Source organism: Mandrillus leucophaeus, unplaced genomic scaffold (genome assembly GCF_000951045.1).
Source record: "Mandrillus leucophaeus isolate KB7577 unplaced genomic scaffold, Mleu.le_1.0 Scaffold308, whole genome shotgun sequence".
Taxonomy (NCBI): Eukaryota; Metazoa; Chordata; class Mammalia; order Primates; family Cercopithecidae; genus Mandrillus; species Mandrillus leucophaeus.
Genome location: NW_012103232.1, coordinates 430,935 through 449,169, shown reverse-complemented (window position 1 = coordinate 449,169; position 18,235 = coordinate 430,935). Strand labels below are relative to the sequence as shown.

General features: G+C 48.9%; 1 protein-coding gene across 1 annotated transcript in view; it reads right to left on the bottom strand.

Annotated features, from left to right (window-relative positions):
• Positions 1–18,235, bottom strand: part of PI4KA (phosphatidylinositol 4-kinase, catalytic, alpha) — a 162,328-nt gene that overhangs the window by 29,390 nt on the left and 114,703 nt on the right. The window contains exons 23-31 of the mRNA XM_011987359.1: positions 16,916–16,986; positions 16,711–16,835; positions 15,461–15,542; positions 15,080–15,163; positions 13,697–13,786; positions 11,359–11,478; positions 8,040–8,132; positions 4,670–4,826; positions 4,306–4,433 (exon numbers count right to left, since the gene is read on the bottom strand). Of these exons, the coding sequence (XP_011842749.1) occupies positions 4,306–4,433; positions 4,670–4,826; positions 8,040–8,132; positions 11,359–11,478; positions 13,697–13,786; positions 15,080–15,163; positions 15,461–15,542; positions 16,711–16,835; positions 16,916–16,986 (950 nt within the window). The remainder of the gene's footprint in view (positions 1–4,305; positions 4,434–4,669; positions 4,827–8,039; positions 8,133–11,358; positions 11,479–13,696; positions 13,787–15,079; positions 15,164–15,460; positions 15,543–16,710; positions 16,836–16,915; positions 16,987–18,235) is intronic.

Genomic DNA, 18,235 nt, shown 5'->3' with positions numbered 1-18,235 from the left:
TACTGCAAGCTCCACGTTCCGGATTCACACCATTCTCCTGCCTCAGCCTCCCAAGTAGCTGGGACTACAGGCGCCCGCCACCTCCCCCAGCTAATTTTTTGTATTTTTAGTAGAGACGGGGTTTCACCATGTTAGCCAAGATGGTCTCGATCTCCTGACCTCGTGATCTGCCTGCCTTGGCCTCCCAAAGTGCTGGGATTACAGGTGTGAGCCACCGCGCCCGGCCTAATTTTGTATTTTTAGTAGACATGGGTTTCTCCATTTTGGTCAGGCTGATCTCGAACTCCCGACCTCAGGTGATCCACTTGCCTCGGCCTCCCAAAGTGCTGGGATTACAGGCGTGAGCCATTGCGCCCGGGCAAGCAGCCCCTACTCTTAAGGCCCGGCAAGGTCTCAGGCTGAAGCAGCATGTGAAAAGGAATCCTGACCACAGCAGCACTGTGTCCTGACGGTCACAATTTGTGGTGAAACCAAGGCTTCCAGAAGACCCTGAGAGGAGGGCACACGTGTCCTCTCCTGGGAAGTGGAGAGTCCCACCAAGAGACAGTGTGTAGCCAGGTGTGTGCAGGCAGGTGGGTGCCCTGGGCCCACACAAGAGTGAGTGTGGCTAAGACTTCTCAGGATCGGGGCCCTCCTAAGCCCAGAGGAGGACAGTCTCAGGGTGTGGGGGAAACTGTACCGTAAGCATAGACCCCAAGGCCTGGGCTAGATGGACAAGAGAGTGATATACATATAATGCCCTGCTCAAGCTCGGCAAATGGCAGGACCAGAGCAAGTTATCAGTTACTACCTAGTGCAGCCCACATCCATTTATTTTGGGTCATGAATTTTAAGTACCATACAAGGATCATGAACCTTTCCCCTCTCAGTGAAATGAAGGTCCCAGACCCCTGTAAGGAGGTCAGGCTCCCCACTGTCCCCACACTGAGATGCAAACAGCAAGTGTGACATCTCTTTATCTCTTTGGTAATGCAAGACAAGACATCAGTGATTCAGTGGTTGCCTCTGAAGTTGGGCGATTCTTATTTCTCTCATTACACTCAAACCTTCCACTTTTTCCCTCATGAGTGGACATTGCTTTTATAGTAGAAAAAAATTTAAAAACCCCCACCCTGGGCACTATGGGAACTGGACAGGTCAGGTCCTTGTGGTGGCAGAGACAGGGAGTGAGGACCTGAATGGCCAGTGCCAGGTGTGAGTGTGAGTGGGTAGAGAAACCTGACACAGGCGAAGGGACCTGAGGCCAGCTGAGCCACTGGAGATGGCAGGGGCAGGAAGTGCAAGCTGGACTCCAAAAGACCCCAAACGAAACAGTAATTTGGTTTGTATAAAAATCCCTTTAAGATATCTTTCCCAATTTTGCTTAAATTAAAAAAAAAAAAAAAAAAGGAAGTGGGGTAAAAAGCAGGAAGAACCCATACTTCCTGTCAAGACCAGCTACTGAGTGGGAGGAGGAGCCACCAGACATAAGAAAGACACTTCAGCTAGGCGTGTTGGCACACACCTCTAGTTCCAGCTACTGGGTCAGGAGGCTGAGGCAGGAGGATCACTTGAGCTCAGGAATTTTAGGTCAGCCTGGGCAACATAGTGAGACTGTGTCTTCAAAAAAAAAAGAGAGAGAAAAAAGAAAAAAATAGAAAAAAAAATAAAGACCTCCTTCTCTATGGGAAAATATACAGCAGTCCTCAACTGTCAGTTTTATTTAAATGTACAACATCCAGTATGGAAACAAAAACTTTCAAACAGTGAAGAAAAAAGATCAAAAGAAACAGACCCACAGATGACTCAAATACAAGAACAGACCAGATAAGGATACAAAAATAATTACAATAAATATGCTCAAAGATTTATAAGAATAATGGAAAGAATGGGTGAAGGTAAGAGAATCTCAGCGGAAAATGCAAACTATAAAAAAGAATTAAATGACTGGGCGTTGTGGCTCATGCCTGTAATCCCAGCACTTTGGGAGGCTGAGGCAGGTGGATCACCTGAGATCACGAGCCAAGACCAGCCTGGCCAACATGGTGAAACCCTGTCTCTACAAAAATACAAAAATTAGCCAGGCATGATGGCGGGTGCCTGTAACCCCAGCTACTCGGGAGGCTGAGGTGGAAGAATCATTTGAACCCAGGAGGCAGAGGTTGCAGTGAGCCAAGATTGCGCCACTGTACTCCAGCCTGGGCGACAGAGTGAGACCCCATCTCAAAAAAAAAAAAAAAAAAAAAGGCCAGGCGCAGTGGCTCACGCCTGTAATCCCAGCACCCTGGGAGGCCAAGGCGGGTAGATCACAAGGTCAGAAGATCGAGACCATCCTGGCTAACATGGTGAAAGCCCGTCTCTACTAAAAATATAAAAAATTAGCTGGGCATGGTGGCGGGCGCCTGTAGTCCCAGCTACTCAGGAGGCTGAGGCAGGAGAATGGCATGAATCTGGGAGGTGGAGCTTGCAGCAAGGTGAGCCGAGATAGCGCCACTGCACTCCAGCCTGGGCGAAAGAGCGAGACTCCATTTCAAAAAAAAAAAAAAAAAAGAAAAGAAAAAAGGAAAAGAAAAAGAAATGACAAATAAATATTGACCTAAAGATTTCCAAGTTTGATGAAAATCCTAAATCCCTAAAATTAAGAAGCTCAATGAATTCCAACAGGATAAATACAATGAAAATCACACACAGTCAAACTACTAAAAATGAAAGATAAAGAGAAACATCCAACAAGTAGCCAAAAGAAAAACAATAACATATACAGTCATCCCTTGGTATCCTCAGGGGAACTGGTTCCAAGATGTGGAACCCATGGATAAGGAGGGCTGGCTGTACTGAGAAACAGAAAGACTGTTGACTTCTCTCCAGAAACAATGCAAGACAACAGAAGGTATATTTGAAATGCTAAAAACAATAAAATAAAAAACTATCAACCTAGAATCCTGGGCCTAGAAAAAATAATCCACATGCGTCAAAAATGAAGGTGAACTAAGATGAGAGAATTTATTTCTAGCAGACCTGCATTACCGGAAATGTTAAAGAAAATTACACGTGCAGAGGAGATCACAGGAAGACTGGAAAAGTGTGAGTGATGAAAAACATTTGGATAAATTTATAAAGCTGTAACAAAACCTCTTCTTAATTTCTTTGAAAGACTTTTGACTTTTTTTGAACAAAAACAACATTATAAGATCTAATGCATATAGCAGTAAAATATGAAAACAGGACACAGGGAATTGGAGGGAGAAACTGGGTGTCATAATGGCAGGGGGTGTCTACAGTGGCAACGGTATACAGCCGTCTCTGCAGAATCCTCTCCCTGGCAAGAACTATAACTGCTGTGGCTGCTCCAGTTGTCATTTACCGACAGCTCACTAGGATGCAGGTGTTCTTGTTATGATGCCCACCACGCAGGTGAGGAGCCCTGCCCGGGAGTCAGAGCCCTACAGGCTGAAGTGTGACTTCCACAGGCCCTTCTGCACATCTTTGATGGAAGCAGGCTGATCAGGCTGAGAACCCAGAACCCTCCCTGACTTCACAGGTGTCCCCCTCACTAGATAACCTCCCCCAGGTGCCCACTGGACCAAAATGTTTCCTAAGAACGCTGAATGATGTGATGCACACAAACCCCACAAGGTTATAAAATATCAGGCAAATGTGAGGTATTATCATCACTGCCACCGCCACCGCCACCAGCCTGGAAAATCTTAATTCCGTTTTTGGAAATAGTCCAACTTTCCTGAGGAAACAAGAAAATCAAAATCCCCCTTTTTGACCACTCATTTCAACTGATCCTAAGAAACACAGAAAGAAAACATGTCAAATTCCCTGTTACCCTGACAGTTAACAGGATCTTTGAAAAATAAAATTGTTCTTAAGCATTTATCTAATCAGCTGAAAGGTAAGTATAAACTTCCTTGTGGGCCCCCTGCAGTAGCAACTCCAGAAATACAGATGCAGGGAAAAGGGGCTGATCCCGATTAGGTCAAAAAAAACGTTCCTGTGGACAAACACAACTGCTCCCAATCAGATTCAAAGTTAACAGGTGTTCAAGAAGCTGCATCTTCCAATTTCAGTAGGGAAATGGCTCCCCCTACCGAGGTTTTGGTAGATAACGGCTTCTCGGTACCAATGGGATGCTGTTAACATATGTTCTATTTTCCGTGACTGTCACATATAATAACAGAATCTATAAGGAGACTGAGGCTTGAGAAGGTGAGGGGCTTGCCCAGTGTCTCCATGCTTGGCGGTGGCGGCACCAGGGAAGGCTCTTCCCGTCTCTTATCCCATCCCATCCTCAGTGCCACCCCAAGGTCAGGGTCCTACCGGCACTTCTACTCCATCCTTGCCGGCCAGCAGCCATTCCCAGCAGGCCAGGGCTGTCTCCATGCCATGCTCGTTGAACATCCGGAGGGGACCCCAGCAAAGATGATGAAGGAGCTGCGGGTCACAATCTGGAACCGAACACACCTCAGTCAAAGGCCTCCAACACAGCTTCCATAGGCCAACGAGAGTTGACCAGCTGGGGCCAACAATGGCCTTTTATTGACTTTCCACTCATGAGAGATAACTCCTCTACTGAGGGAGCTCCTGCTCCTTCTCCTGCCAGGACTCCAGCTGACTATGGGTCATGAAGTCCAGCATTCATTTAGAAATAAGCCCAGAATTCCACGGTGCTTCCGTGAGTTACCTTTGCTGCTAATGAGCATTGCAGTCAGCTTGAACATGGCCTGCGTGTAGTGCTGAGGATGACTGCGGTCTAACGCTGAATGTAGATCCTGGACCATCATTTTGTTCAGGTCAGACATCTGGCCTGTGGTGCCTGAGAACCGAATCATTCCATACACCTGCAAAAACATTCTCATCAACAACTATGCATAGAAGCCAGGCAATGTGGGTGAGGTCCTGGAAGCTACCAGATCACACTTGTGGTGGCAACAGTGGGTGCCTCACTGCCCCAAAGTGGAGCTCATGCATGCAGAGAGACAGGCTCATTTCAATGATGCTACTACTGATCACAGCTTTCTTCTAAAAGAATAGCTCCTCTAGAAATGCAAGTTGGTGGTGCCACCACTGCAGATGTTCCCCAGGGGTGGGAATCTCGTCCCTCATCTTTGTACCCAGCAGTGAGCCCGGGGTCTGACCCACGGTGAGACTGCATGAATGTGAACTGGATAAATACATTTCCTCAGACTCATTAATGACTCAAACAACAAGATCAGCCTCCTTATTAATATTATTATTTTTTGAGAGAGGGAGCCTCGCTCTGATGCCCAGGCTAGAGTGCAGTGGCATGGTCTTGACTCACTGCAACCTCCGCCTCCTGGGTTCAAGTGATCCTCCCACCTCAGCCTCCCAAGCAGCTGGATTACAGGCATGCACCACCATGCCCGTCTAATTTCTGTATTTTAGTAGAGACAGGGTTTCACCATGTTGGCCAGGCTGGTCTCGAACTCCTGACCTCAAGTAATCCACCCGCCTTGGCCTCCCAAATTGCTGGGACTACAGGCGTGAGCAGCCATGCCCAGCCCTCCTTACTATTATTATTATTATTATTATTATTTTTTTTTTTTTTTGAGACGGAGTCTTGCTCTGTCACCCAGGCTGGAGTGCAGTGGCGTGATCTCGGCTCACTGCAAGCTCCACCTCCCGGGTTTACGCCATTCTCCTGCCTCAGCCTCCCGAGTAGCTGGGACTACAGGCGCCCGCCACCTCGCCCGGCTAGTTTTTTGTATTTTTTTTTAGTAGAGACGGGGTTTCACCGTGTTAGCCAGGATGGTCTCGATCTCCTCACCTCGTGATCCGCCCGTCTCGGCCTCCCAAAGTGCTGGGATTACAGGCTTGAGCCACCGCGCCCGGCCCCTCCTTACTATTATTAATAATTTTTTCTTTGAGACAGAGTCTTGCTCTGTTGCCCAGGCTGGAGTACAGTGGTACGATCATAGTTCACCGCATCCTTGAACTCCTGGGCGCAGGTGATCCTCCTGTCTTGGCTTCCCAAAGTGCTAGGATTACTGGCGTGAGGCACTGTGCTTGGCCAACCTACCTATTTTTAAAGTCAAATATAACTTTTTTTCCAGAGAAAAGAACATACAAGTGACAGAGTGCTCAGAGGGAGTGAACCCCCACTCAGACCAGGCAACTGATGGACTTTCAGAGTCGCCAGGGAGCTTAGAAATGGTATAGACTAGGCCACGTGCTGTGGCTCACACCTGCAATCCCAGCAGTTTGGGAGGCTGAGGCGGGTGGATCACGAGGTCAGGAGATTGAGACTAGCCTGGCTAACACAGTGAAACCCCATCTCCACTAAAAATACAAAAAATTAGCCAGGCGTGGTGGTGGGTGCCTGTAGTCCAAGCTACTTGGGAGGCTGAGGCAGGAGAATGGCATGAACTCGGGAGGCGGAGCTTGCAGTGAGCTGACATCACACCACTGCACTCCAGCCTGGGCGACAGTGCAAGACTCCGTCTCAAAAACAAAAACAAAAACAAACAAACAAAAAAGAAATGGTGTAGACTAGCTTCTGAGTTTATGGAGCAGGAAATGGAGGACCAGAGATGTGATGCCACTGGTCAGGCTGGAATAAACTGTGGCGTGGTGGGTGAAAGCCCATGATGTGGAGTTGGAAGATGTGGTTCCAGACCACACTCCACTTGTGTGACTCTGGCAAGTTACTTAATCTTGGGAACCTCCGTTTATTTATAAAACTGGAATAATATTACATAAATCTCACCAAGTACCCAAGAGCCTATGGCACATAAATGTTTGTTACTGCTTTTAAAAAAAGCCAGAAAAATTAAAAAGCTTCATTCAGTGTAGCCAGAGTGTGCACAGAGTTACCCTCTTGTGGAAAAAATAAGTAACTGTCATAAACACTCTGGAATGTGCCAAGGATTGTAGGAGGCAAGCCACCCAGGTGTCGAGGCAAGAGACCGAGGGCACAAGCTGTTCCAGTATAATAAAATATGTAAGATAAGAATAGTTATACTAGATATAGACCATAGATATGATTATATATGAATATCATTAATCATTACTTTGTAGCAATTACTCTTTATTCCAATATTATAATAATCCTCGCTCTACAATTGTAACCTAGGAGAAACCAGGCCATAAAGTGATAGAAGCTGAAAGGACGCAGTGAGAAGTGACCAGAAGACAAGAGTTGTTATGCCTGGACAGGGCCACCAGAGGGCTCCTTGGTCTAGTGGTAACGTCAGCGCCTGGGAAGATGCCTGTTGCCAAGCGGACCGTGGTCTAGCGGTAGCATCAGTGCCTAGAAAAACACCCACTACTTAGCAGACGGAGAAAGGCAGTCCCCCTTTCCCCGGGGGAGTTTAGAGAAGACTCTACTCCTCCACCTCTTGTGGAGGGCCTGACATCAGTCAGGCCCACTCACAGTTATTTGGAGGTCTAACCGTCTCCCTGTGATGCTGTGCTTCAGCGGTCACGCTCCCGGTCCGCCTTCATGTTCCATCCTGTACACCTGGCTCTGCCTTCTAGATAGCAGTAGCAAAATTAATGAAAGTACTAAAAGTCTCAGATATGCAGAAATAATGGCGTAAGGTGTCTCTCTCTTTCTCCCTCTCTCTCTCTGCCTTGGTTGCCAGGCAGGGAAGGGCCCCCTGTCCAATGGACATGTGACCCACATGACCTTACCTATCACTGGAGATGGCTCACACTCCTTACCGTGCCCCTTTGTCTTGTATCCAATAAATAACAGCGGGGCCTGGCATTCGGGCCACTACCGGTCTCCGCGTCTTGGTGGTAGTGGTCCCCTGGGCCCAGCTGCCTTTTCTTTTATTTCTTTGTCTTGTGTCTTTATTTCTACAATTTCTTGTCTCCACACACGGGGAGAAAAACCCATCGACCCAGCGGGGCTGGACCCTGCAAAGGATCCTCCTAAAATGTAAAATGTGCCCTTTAAATCCTCCTAAAATGTATGAATTCCACATCACCCGGACCCTCTGTTCATTTTCCACTAGGAAGCAGTCAACAGGCATCAAAACAAGAGGACACTTTAAAGGACCTAGGACGCAAGGACAAGAGAAAAGAAGTACCTCGCCTGCGTAGCGGTTGCGCAAATTCAGGGACGCCATGAAGTTGGAGTAGTCTTTCTTCACACAGGCCGGGCGCTCGGTTAGCTGAGTTGCCTACAGACAAATAACAATTATTTTAGACTATGGTAATATTATCCTTTTCTCATGTTTACCATGGCTAAGCCTAAACCCAATTAAGAAGTCACATTCGGATCTGGGGGTTACTATTAATAAAAATCTTCACTGCTGGCAAGTTAATAAAGCAAAATATTTCAGAATACCCAGCAGTTTGATATGTTCCATAAGAAATTTTAAAAAAATAATACAGAAGAAATGTCTCTGAAAGGCAGTTGCTGCTACTGGTAGGCCTTTGCAAGAGAAAGAATCGCTAGATTGTGAGAGTAATTGTCACCTGCGATGGAAACGCCATGAAAGCATCCACAGCCATCTCCTTGAGAGTTGTGTGGGCAGCTTATAAATGTCACTTACAGACTGTAAAGGGGCTGAAGGGGAGAGCCAAGGCCAGCAGGCTCTTAAACATCTGCTGGCTGCTCCTCAGTCTAATGGGAAGAGACAGAACAGGGTACACCTTGAATACAAAGGCAACCCACAGAATGGGAGAAAAATATTTGAAAACTACCACCCACCCCCTCCACCCCTCTAGCCACTCTCTCTGCTTCAGCCTCAGCTTCCCAGCCCCAGGGCCTCAGTGACCCAGCTTCCTAACCCACACCTTTTAGTTCCTGTTCATCTACGGTCACTGCAGAGTACAGTGTGCATTGAAAAGGACCTCCTTTTGCATTTCCCTTTAGCATTAGTACTAATGGGGAAAGTGAGCTTCTCAACTGTTTTGAGTTTAGAGGGATTTTTTTTGAGGGGACGTGGTGTGGAGAAAGAGGACCAGGAGAAGAAAACATAGATGTTGGGGAACATCAAAATGCAAACAAGAACAAAAATAAGTGATTTTTCTCATGAAATTATTAAACTGGTTTATTTAAAAAAAAAAATAGATCATGTAAAACTGCTTTACATTTTCTGGAAACAATATGGTCTTTGGCACCAAGCAGGACTGAGTTAGAGCTTGGCTCTGATACTGATCAGCTGTGAGACCCTGGGAAGTCAACGTCTCTGAGCCTCAATGTGCTCATCTGTAAAGTGGGCATAAGAGTGGCCCTCTCACAATGTTGTTACAGGTTCAACATAATGACACACACAACATCCCGGCATGGCAAACAGCACCTGGTGGGCAGTGCAGGCCAGCTCCCTCCCTTCCACCATCGCTCCTCACTGCCCAATGAACCAGACAAGAGAAGAGCAGGTGATTGCCAAGAGCTGCTGCAAGAGTGCCCTGCACTGCAGAGGAGTGTTGACTCGGTTCTTTGGTCCTACCAGCCTGAAATCATACTTCTGAAACTGCCCTCCAGAGATCACTCTTCCCCTCCGAATGCTGTGTGAGGGGCGATGTCAGTCAGGGGTGGTGGAAGCTGCCCTCTCCCTGTGCTTTCCAGGGGCAGGGTACCTTAGGATTTCCAGCACAACCCTTTCCTGTTTAGCAACAGAAAGGGAAAACCTGACAGAGCAGTAGGGTGATTCCAGTTAACATTCATCGTTTGTACATTTCAAAATAGCCAGTAGGGGCCCAGGCACAGTGGTTCACGCCTGTAATCCCAGCACTGGGAGGCCGAGGTAGGCAGATCACTTGAGGTCAGAAGTTCAAGACCAGCCTGGCCAACATGGTGAGACCCCATCTCTACTAAAAACAGAAAAATTAGCTGGACATGGTGGCGCACACCTGTAGTCCCAGCTACTTGGGAGGCTAAGGCAGGAGAATTGCTTGAACCAGGGAGGTGGAGGTTGCAGTGAGCCGAGATGGTGCCACCTGCACTCCAGCCTGGGCGACATAGCGAGACTCTGTCTTGGAAAACAAAAATAAAATAAAATAAAATAAATTCACACCATTCTCCTGCCCAGCTGGGACTACAGATGCCCGCCACCATGCCCAGATAATTTTTTATATTTTTAGTAGAGATGGGGTTTCACCGTGTTGGCCAGGCTGGTCTCAATCTCCTGACCTCGTGATCCGCCTGCCTTGGGATTACAGGCGTGAGCCAACCGTGCCCGGCCCCAAAATTAACGTTTAAATATTTAAAAAAATAAGTTAGAGAAAATCTAACATATCGAATTTTCTGGGGAAAAAGAACAAAATCCTTTAGGCAAAACAGATTTTTCACAAATCAGCTGGTCAGAGTCTAGAAGAGGCTTACAAATGGGAACACATATTCTATTTTATGTAATAAAGTTTTGCTCCTACCACCCCCAAAAAGGAAAAGGCTTATGACTGTCATAAACACTTACAGTCAATGAGTTCCACCTCTGGTCTCTGTGGCCACCCAGTGGCAGAGACACCCAGGTCAGCGCACTGATACCTGGTGCCCCATCAGAGTAGGAGGCCTGGGGCGGGTGACCCTGCAGGTGCAGGCTGGACCCGCTCGACCATGTTTGCTAGGCTAGTGTCTTTAGAGATAGTGCAGTGACCTCGAGGGAAGTGTCCTGATAGCAAAATGAGGCGAGAAGACACCAGCCTTCTCTGGCACAGCTTCAGGCCCCAGAAAGGCCAGAGGGCACTCAGGCCCCTCTCTCCTGTTGGTATCCCAGGGGAGGCCTGTCACCTTTCCTCCTGGGTGCTCAGCCTCTGCACCTCCACATATCCCATCCCACACTCCATTCGGAGAGAGCTGGGAAGAACACATGGCCAGGCTCTAGATTCAGATTAACCAACAGAATCTCCGTGATCAGCCCCAGTCACATGGCCAGGTGGAACTGCCTGCTTTAATCCTATTTAACTCTAAGCTCTAATTTAACTCAGAAAGTATTGCTGTGTGAACCCTCTGTCCTCTAGATTAATCTCTAGCAGGACAAGAAGCTGAAGGCATTCATGTGCAGTTCAGCACCTGCAGAAAACAGAACTGTTCAGGAGTCCAGTACATGCTCCAGATAAGCGTAACTGTGGCATCGCACTGCCTGTGTCCAGCAGAGCTCTGTTTCCATCCTCTCGCATGGGGACATTCAAATAAAAAACTGATCATTGTCATATCAAGCGCTGATCCCCATAAGTCCATATATTAAAAAAAAAAAAAAGCACGGTAAGGAAACACTCATTTCAATGGCCACCTCTTCTTTGGGCTAGGGTGAGGCTTGCACGACTACCATTGTCAACAGACATCCACAGCACCCTGCATGTACTCGGTGCATGTCATGAAAAGCGACAGCTCTAGGCCTTCCCCTGCACTGTGGCTCCTATGGTCTAAGGGTCACTGCTCTCCAGAAGGCTCGCACATACCCCGAGAGTTGTGTTCTGCTTGTTGTAGCCAGCAAAGTGAAGGATGCTCTCAGTGGCCATGGCCAGTCCCGTGTGCTGGGACAGTCCTGACACCCAGTTCTGATGTTTGTTCAGATATTCCTGAAATAGGAAAAACACATGGGGTTTCAGTTATTTTTTAGAGGCAGGGTCTTCTCGCTCTGTCACCCAGGCTGGAGTGTGGTGGCATGATTATGGCTCATGGCAGCCTTGACCTCTTAGGCTCAAGCTATCCTCCCACCTCAGCTTCCCAAGTAGCTGGGACACACCAACAAGCTTGGCTAATTTTGTAATTTTTTGTAGAGATGGTGTCTCACTATATTGCTTAGGTTGGTCTTGAATTCCTGGGCTCAAGCGATTCTCCCGCCTCAGCATCCCAAAATGTCAGGATTACCAGCATGAGCCACTGTGCCTGGCCTTGCTATTTCATTTAAAGGGGAAAATAAAACTTTATAAATTAAGGTGTGGGCTAATGGACCAAACACTGGGTTTCTGTCCTGGGTCTGCCCCTCCCTAGCTAGCTGTGGGACTGTCAGTAAGTCAAAGCCCCTCTCTGATCAGCTACTGCTCATCTGACTGAGGACGAGGCCAATTCCCCAAGCGGCAGTCATGCAGTCACTGTGGTGTTGTACCGTCAACGGGGGAGGGCCACTTATTCTTTCAGCATATCCTTGCTGAGCATCTGCTGTGGTAAATAAGGCAAATAAGCCACAAAGCCTTGGCCTTGTGGTCAACAGACAGGTAGCGTGGTGTGGAGCCTCGGTTCTCCTACTGCAGTATCCTGGCAGCCCGGCCTGGGTGAGCTGGACAGCAGGAACAAAGAACAACACCTGTGTCCACCTGGTCACCCAGTGGGAGAAGGGTGCTGGGCAATGGGATACCTGGCAGAGCCCAGAGGTGTGAGGGAGGCCTCCTGCTCTGGGGACCACAGGGGGCTCAGCACTGCAGGAGTACCAAGGACAAGGGTCTCAAGGGTGGGGGCAAGCCTGGGCCAGATGCAAGCCAGGCGGGAAAGGCCTCCAGGACCATGCAAAGGTGTTTACAGGCGTGAACCAATTGATTCCCATAAGAAGAATGTACAGGAGCATGTACATCCAGAATTGTCTCAATGGTTTTGGGGGACTCCTGGAGCCTCAGAAACCCATCCTTGGACACCATGGTGATGAAAAGTGACTAATGATCAAGTTTAAAAGGGAAGCACACTGACCAGCTATCCTATTAAAAGCAGACTACTCTGGTGGGTGGAGGAGAGGGCAGATTTGGGGAAGGCTGAGGCTGGGCATGGAGGGTGGGGAGTAAGCACACTGCAGGGGATATGAAAGGGCAGGCCAGGGGCATGCCAAGGGGACACCTGGTGGAAAAATCAAGACCGCTTCAAGCCTTTTCATTTTCCATTTCCTTCTTAGGCCAGACATGCCTGAGACAGTAAAAAGCTCTATCAGCTGCTTTTTTTGTCCACTTAAACTTTCTAGGCATCAGAGGGGGCCTCCCCTTTTCAGACGACAGATAGCCTTGCGACCTGAGGCCCTTTTGCTGTAAATGAACAAAGGGAAATCATTTCTTGCCACTGCGCTTCCACACAGCTCCCAGGGCTCTTGGAGCTGGCTGCTCTATCCTTCCTGGATTCCACAACCAGAAACACTTTTGAACTTGTTTCATCTTTAAAGTGCTGCCAAGGTCAACCTCACAAGCAGCTCCTCTCAGCACAACCACTCTCTGTTAACACAGATTCTTTCTAGAGGTATTTTTCTCATCTTTGATTCCTTTTAAGGCAATTATTTCCTCTCACACCCTGTGGCATTACATGGTTTACCTCGTGGTCATCTGAGTTTCCAAGCCCGTGTTTTTGTCTGAGACTCCCATGCACCTCCATGTGCAGCTTATGTGGAGCTTCACTGGGACACAAGTCCCCAACTCTGCCTCTGCTCCACCAGCCTTGGTCAGGCCCCCGCCTTTGGGCATAGGTGCCAACAATGCACTTGGCCCTTAGAGATGCTGCCATCTGGCAGCCTCCCACATCCACCACACCAGCCCGTGCTCTCTTGTGAGCAGCTCCCAAGTCCTGCCACAGTCCTGCCACCTCACCTGGTATGAGCCGTCAGATGCCCTCCTTGTGCTCTGGCCAGCACTCATCCCACAGGCGCTCCTAACACAGAGCAGCCTCTGAGGCATCTATTATTCTCAGGCCCTAGACTGATGTTTTCGGTCTCCATTCACACCAGTGCTATTTGGATTTTGAGTTATCTGTGTCTCTGTAAAGCTTTTTGGGGAGCTTGAAGGAGCTTATGGAGACTGCAGTTTGATGATTTCAAGAAAGTACCTGCAGGTGGGACTTGGTGACGGTAGGTGCCCACTTCATGGCCTCCTGCAGGATCATCCCACAGCGTGCAGCGAAGTCCTTCACAATGCTCTGAAAGAGGGTGAAGTTGCTTCTCAACAACCCAAAGTCGTTTCATCTGAGCTGCTGTAGTGACTGTCATGGGCTGAACTGTGTCTCCCCAAATCCCTATGATGCGCCTTAACTGGTACCAGTACCTCAGAGCAGAACTCATTTGGAGACAGGGCTTTAAAGAGGTGATTCAATTAAAAGGCCAACAGGGTAGGTCCTGATCCAATCTGGACAGTATCCTTCCTTACATGTGTGGAGGGGAAATCTGGACCCACAGAAATACTGGAGCAGCGAGGAGGGTGTGCACAGAGGGAAGAACACGTAAGGACATAGGGAGAAGGCTGCCATTCACAAGCTAAGGAGAGGTCTCCGCAGAAACCAGTTCTGCGGACACTTTGATTTTACACTTCGGCCCTCAGAACTGTAAGACAATAAATGTCTGTCCTTTAAAGCTGCCCAGTCCATTGTCTTTTGCTACAGCAACCCAAGAGACTAGCACAGTCACTAAGTTTGAACCTCAGGGCGCCTGGGGCCAGGAAGCCCACACACACTGTGGTCTGTAATTCCGGCACAAGGTTTGTGGCAGAATCTACATGAGTAACATGTCACAGAGCCACTGTGCAACTTGTGTCCTGGGTCTGGGACTGGACGGAAGGGCAGGCTCTGGGTGGCAAAATTCTCTTTGGTGCCACACCACTCTGTGGGAAACTCGCCATTGACAGCTGGTCTGGAAGGGAGGTCCAGAGGTAGGATATGACTCAGCCCAGGCTGAAGGAGCTGTGAGCTGAGTTTCAGTCTTGCCACAGTGAGGGCTCTGAGACCGAGTTGGGGAGAGGAGAGACCCAGTATATCCTCCTCTTTTGGAGTGATTTATTCTGCCAGTTTCCCCATGGGATAGCACAAGTCAAAGGCATGTTCCCCTATTACCACAATAATAAAATGTCAGTGCACCTCACAGAAGTGAAGTCCACCTGAAAATCATGCTTGTGCGATGCAGACTTGAGGCTATAAACTGGCTGGTAGCTGAAGACCTCTTTGGCAGCTAAACTGAGGACACAGCTGAGTCAATATGGCTGAGGTGGGAGAGCTGGACTTGGAAGACAGAGCAACCTGGGGGCAGCCAGCTCCCCTTGCACACGATGGGGCCTGGTCTCCTCACTGGCTTGGTCTCCTCACTGGGGGATGTGGCCAGTACCACCCACACCTCAAATTGCTGGGGACTGGGTGAGCTCATGCAGGATGACCACCTTGTGGACATATTCAGGGAACTGTGGTAAAGATGGCCCTTAATGCAGGGGATCGTGTCAGGCCTACCTCACGGGCTTCGTATGTGTCAGGAACCGTGATCCGATAGGGGGCGTCAGGGATGTCATAGTAAGGCTGGTCCTTGTGAATATCCTGCAAGTACAGCGAGACTCCGTCTTGCAAACTGCCTTCCCCAAGTTGCCACTAGCAAGCACATGGGCCACCCCTTCCCACCAACTGTCTGTCTGTGACAGGCCTCCATACTTGATGCAACTTACTGCAAAACACCAGGTGAATTTGGGCCCCCTCACCCCCAACTCGACACCTGTAGCATTAATTAGGTTCAGGCTTATTGTCAGAGAAGCAAGCCACAACACAGGGCGGACAGGGCTGGCGGGGTGGTGGTAGTGCTGGTAGTGTTTGGGCCCTAGGTCTCCTGGGGACACTCACAGCGCTCAGGGACAGTGACAGGGTCTGCAGGATGTCCAGCATGGTCTTCAGCACAGTCCCGCTCCAGAGCAAGTGGGGAAACCTGCACCAAGAGCCAGCTCTCAGGACCAAGAGCCAAACCTCCAAGGAAGGTCTGCGCTTAGGAACCCCCTCAGCTGCCAGTCAGAGCCCATACCTGCTGCAGGCCAGCTGAAGGGGGAGGTCGGGAGGCCTTTGCAGCAGGATGCCTTGCCTCCTCAGGCTCACTGCAGCAAGGTGAGCAGTGCCTGGTCAGAAAGGCTCCCCAGGCCCCTGCCAGACCCACTTCTTAAGGCCAGACATGTCCCAAGTGACCTGCTATAAACCTGACACCAACTGCCTTGGTTATGCACTGGCCAGGACACCCCTCACTTCCCAAAGCAATCCTCTTAGTTTCTGACCAGCGTTCTCCATTATTTCTCACATAATGGAGAAAACAGCAGTATCTATCTGACACCCTGGGGTAAGACAGGCCATGGGCTCTGATGGCCCCAGGGCTGAAGGAGAGGTGTCTCTGCACAGCTGTGACCCACCAGTGGCCCACTGCTCAGGAGGCCCAGCTCAGACACACACCACGTGTGTGCTGGACTCATTTTCATGACCCTTGGCTGGCTCCTGACTACCCTTGATGGTGCCGCTGCCTGGACCAGGCACACAGCATCTGCAACAGGCTCCAGAACCGCTGGATACCTCTGAGGAGCCGCAGGCAGCCTCCGTGTGGGTGTTTTGCTGCCTCTGGCCTTCTCACCTTGGAGAAGCTGGCCCAGCCCACCTCTGAGAGTTCTCATCAGTGTGGGGACATGTCCCAAGAAGGTCTGTTTTGGCTTCCAGCACAAAGAGTGTATAGCAGAGAAGGGGCTGTGTGGGCTTTTGTTCCTGAGAAGCCCAAAGATACTGATTCTACCAGGAGACCTCAGGCTGGGCCCTGGGCTAGAAGATGGTGCACCAGGTCTTGCCAGGGTGGGTGGGATTGAGAGACACAGTGATGTGGCACCCAGCAAACGTGCTGTAAGTAACATTAACAGCTCAGAATGAACAGAAGTTTCTGGACCAAAATTCAGACACTGCAGCAAACTCACTGACATTGGAGGGAGGCTGCATTGCCTTAAAGAGTTTTCATTCTGACTCCATTTTTTCCTAGGCTAATAATACAAGGATGATTTTTCCCGGCATTTGAAATCACAGAAGTATATAAACATACACACAAAACGTTAGCAGGAAAATGAGCTTACTTATCCACCAGACCAGACAGATACTTGTCTGCCACCCTCCTTATCCTCTTGTGAATGTGGTTAAAGTTCACCAACAGGAACTGAGCGTGCCGCTCCAGCTCCTCCTCGTTCTCCTTGGTCTTGGCCTAGAGATGCAAAAGAAACAGGTACAGCAGTGCCCCAGGTGCCTCCAGCAGACAGACGCATTCATGCAGGAGAGGCTTACTTTATCTGCCATCATGTTCAGGAAGGCATCGAATACTTTGTCTGCGACTGCAATCACACACTGCATCATCCCTGAAACAAGAAGGTTTCCACAGATAAGGTGCAGCAACAGAGAGAGAATACTAGCAACTTTCAATCATTTTCTTTTGAAATGATTTCAGACTTACAGAGTGGCGAAGACAGCACAGAGCTCCCATATACCCTTCACCCAGCTTCCCTGGATTTTAACACCTGCAGTAACCAGGCTGATGTGTCAAAACTGAGTCAGATAGTGATATAATCCTATTACCTAAACTTCAGACTTCATCTGGATTTTCCATGCCTCCCACACGTGCCCCTCTTCTGTTTCAGCATCCAACCCAGGACACCAGATGGCATTTAATCTCTGTGTCTCCTACTCCCCTCCAATATGTGGTGACTCCTCAGTCTGTCAATGTCTTTTGTGACTTTGACACTTTTGAAGAACAGTTATTTTGTTGAATGTTCCCTAATTTAGGTTTGTCTGATGCTTGCCCACGATTAGACCAGGGTTACAGGATTTGGGGGAGAACTCCATAGAGTGGATGTGCTCTTTTGTTCTGAGATCGAGTCTCACTGTGTTGCCCAGGCTGGAGTGCGGTGGCACGATTTTGGCTCACTGCAAGCTCCACCTCCTGGGTTCACACCATTCTCCTGCCTTAGTCTCCCGAGCAGCTGGGACTACAGGCACCTGTCACCATGCTTGGCTAATTTTTTGTATTTTTAGTAGAGACAGAGTTTCACCATCATGTTGGCCAAGATGGTCTCGATCTCCTGACCTCGTGATCCGCCCGCCTTGGCCTTTCAAAGTGCTGGGATTACAGGCGTGAGCCACCGTGCCTGGCCCGGATATGCTCTTTCTGCATCACGTAAGGGGTATGTGGTAACAGTATCTCTTATTACTGGTGAAGCTAACCTTGACCACTTGGTTTGAGTTACCATTTTTCCCTTTTTCTATTTTTTTTGAGACAGGGTCTCACTTTGTTGCTCAGGTTGGAGTGCAATGGTGAGATCATAGCTCAGCTACAACCCTGAACTCCCAGGCTCAAGGGATCCTCCTACCTCAGCCTCCCTGGCGGCTGGGATTATAGATCTACAACACCATGCCCAGCTAATTTTTAAATTTTTGTAGAGACTGGGGGTCTCACTATGTAGCCCAGGCTGGTCTCGAACTCCTGGGTCAAGCAATCCTTCTGCCTCAGCCTCCCAAGGTGCTAAGATTACAGGTGTGAGCCACCATGCCCGGTCCCCTTTCTCCATTCTTTTTTTTTTTTTTTTTTGAGACAGAGTCTCGCTCTGTCGC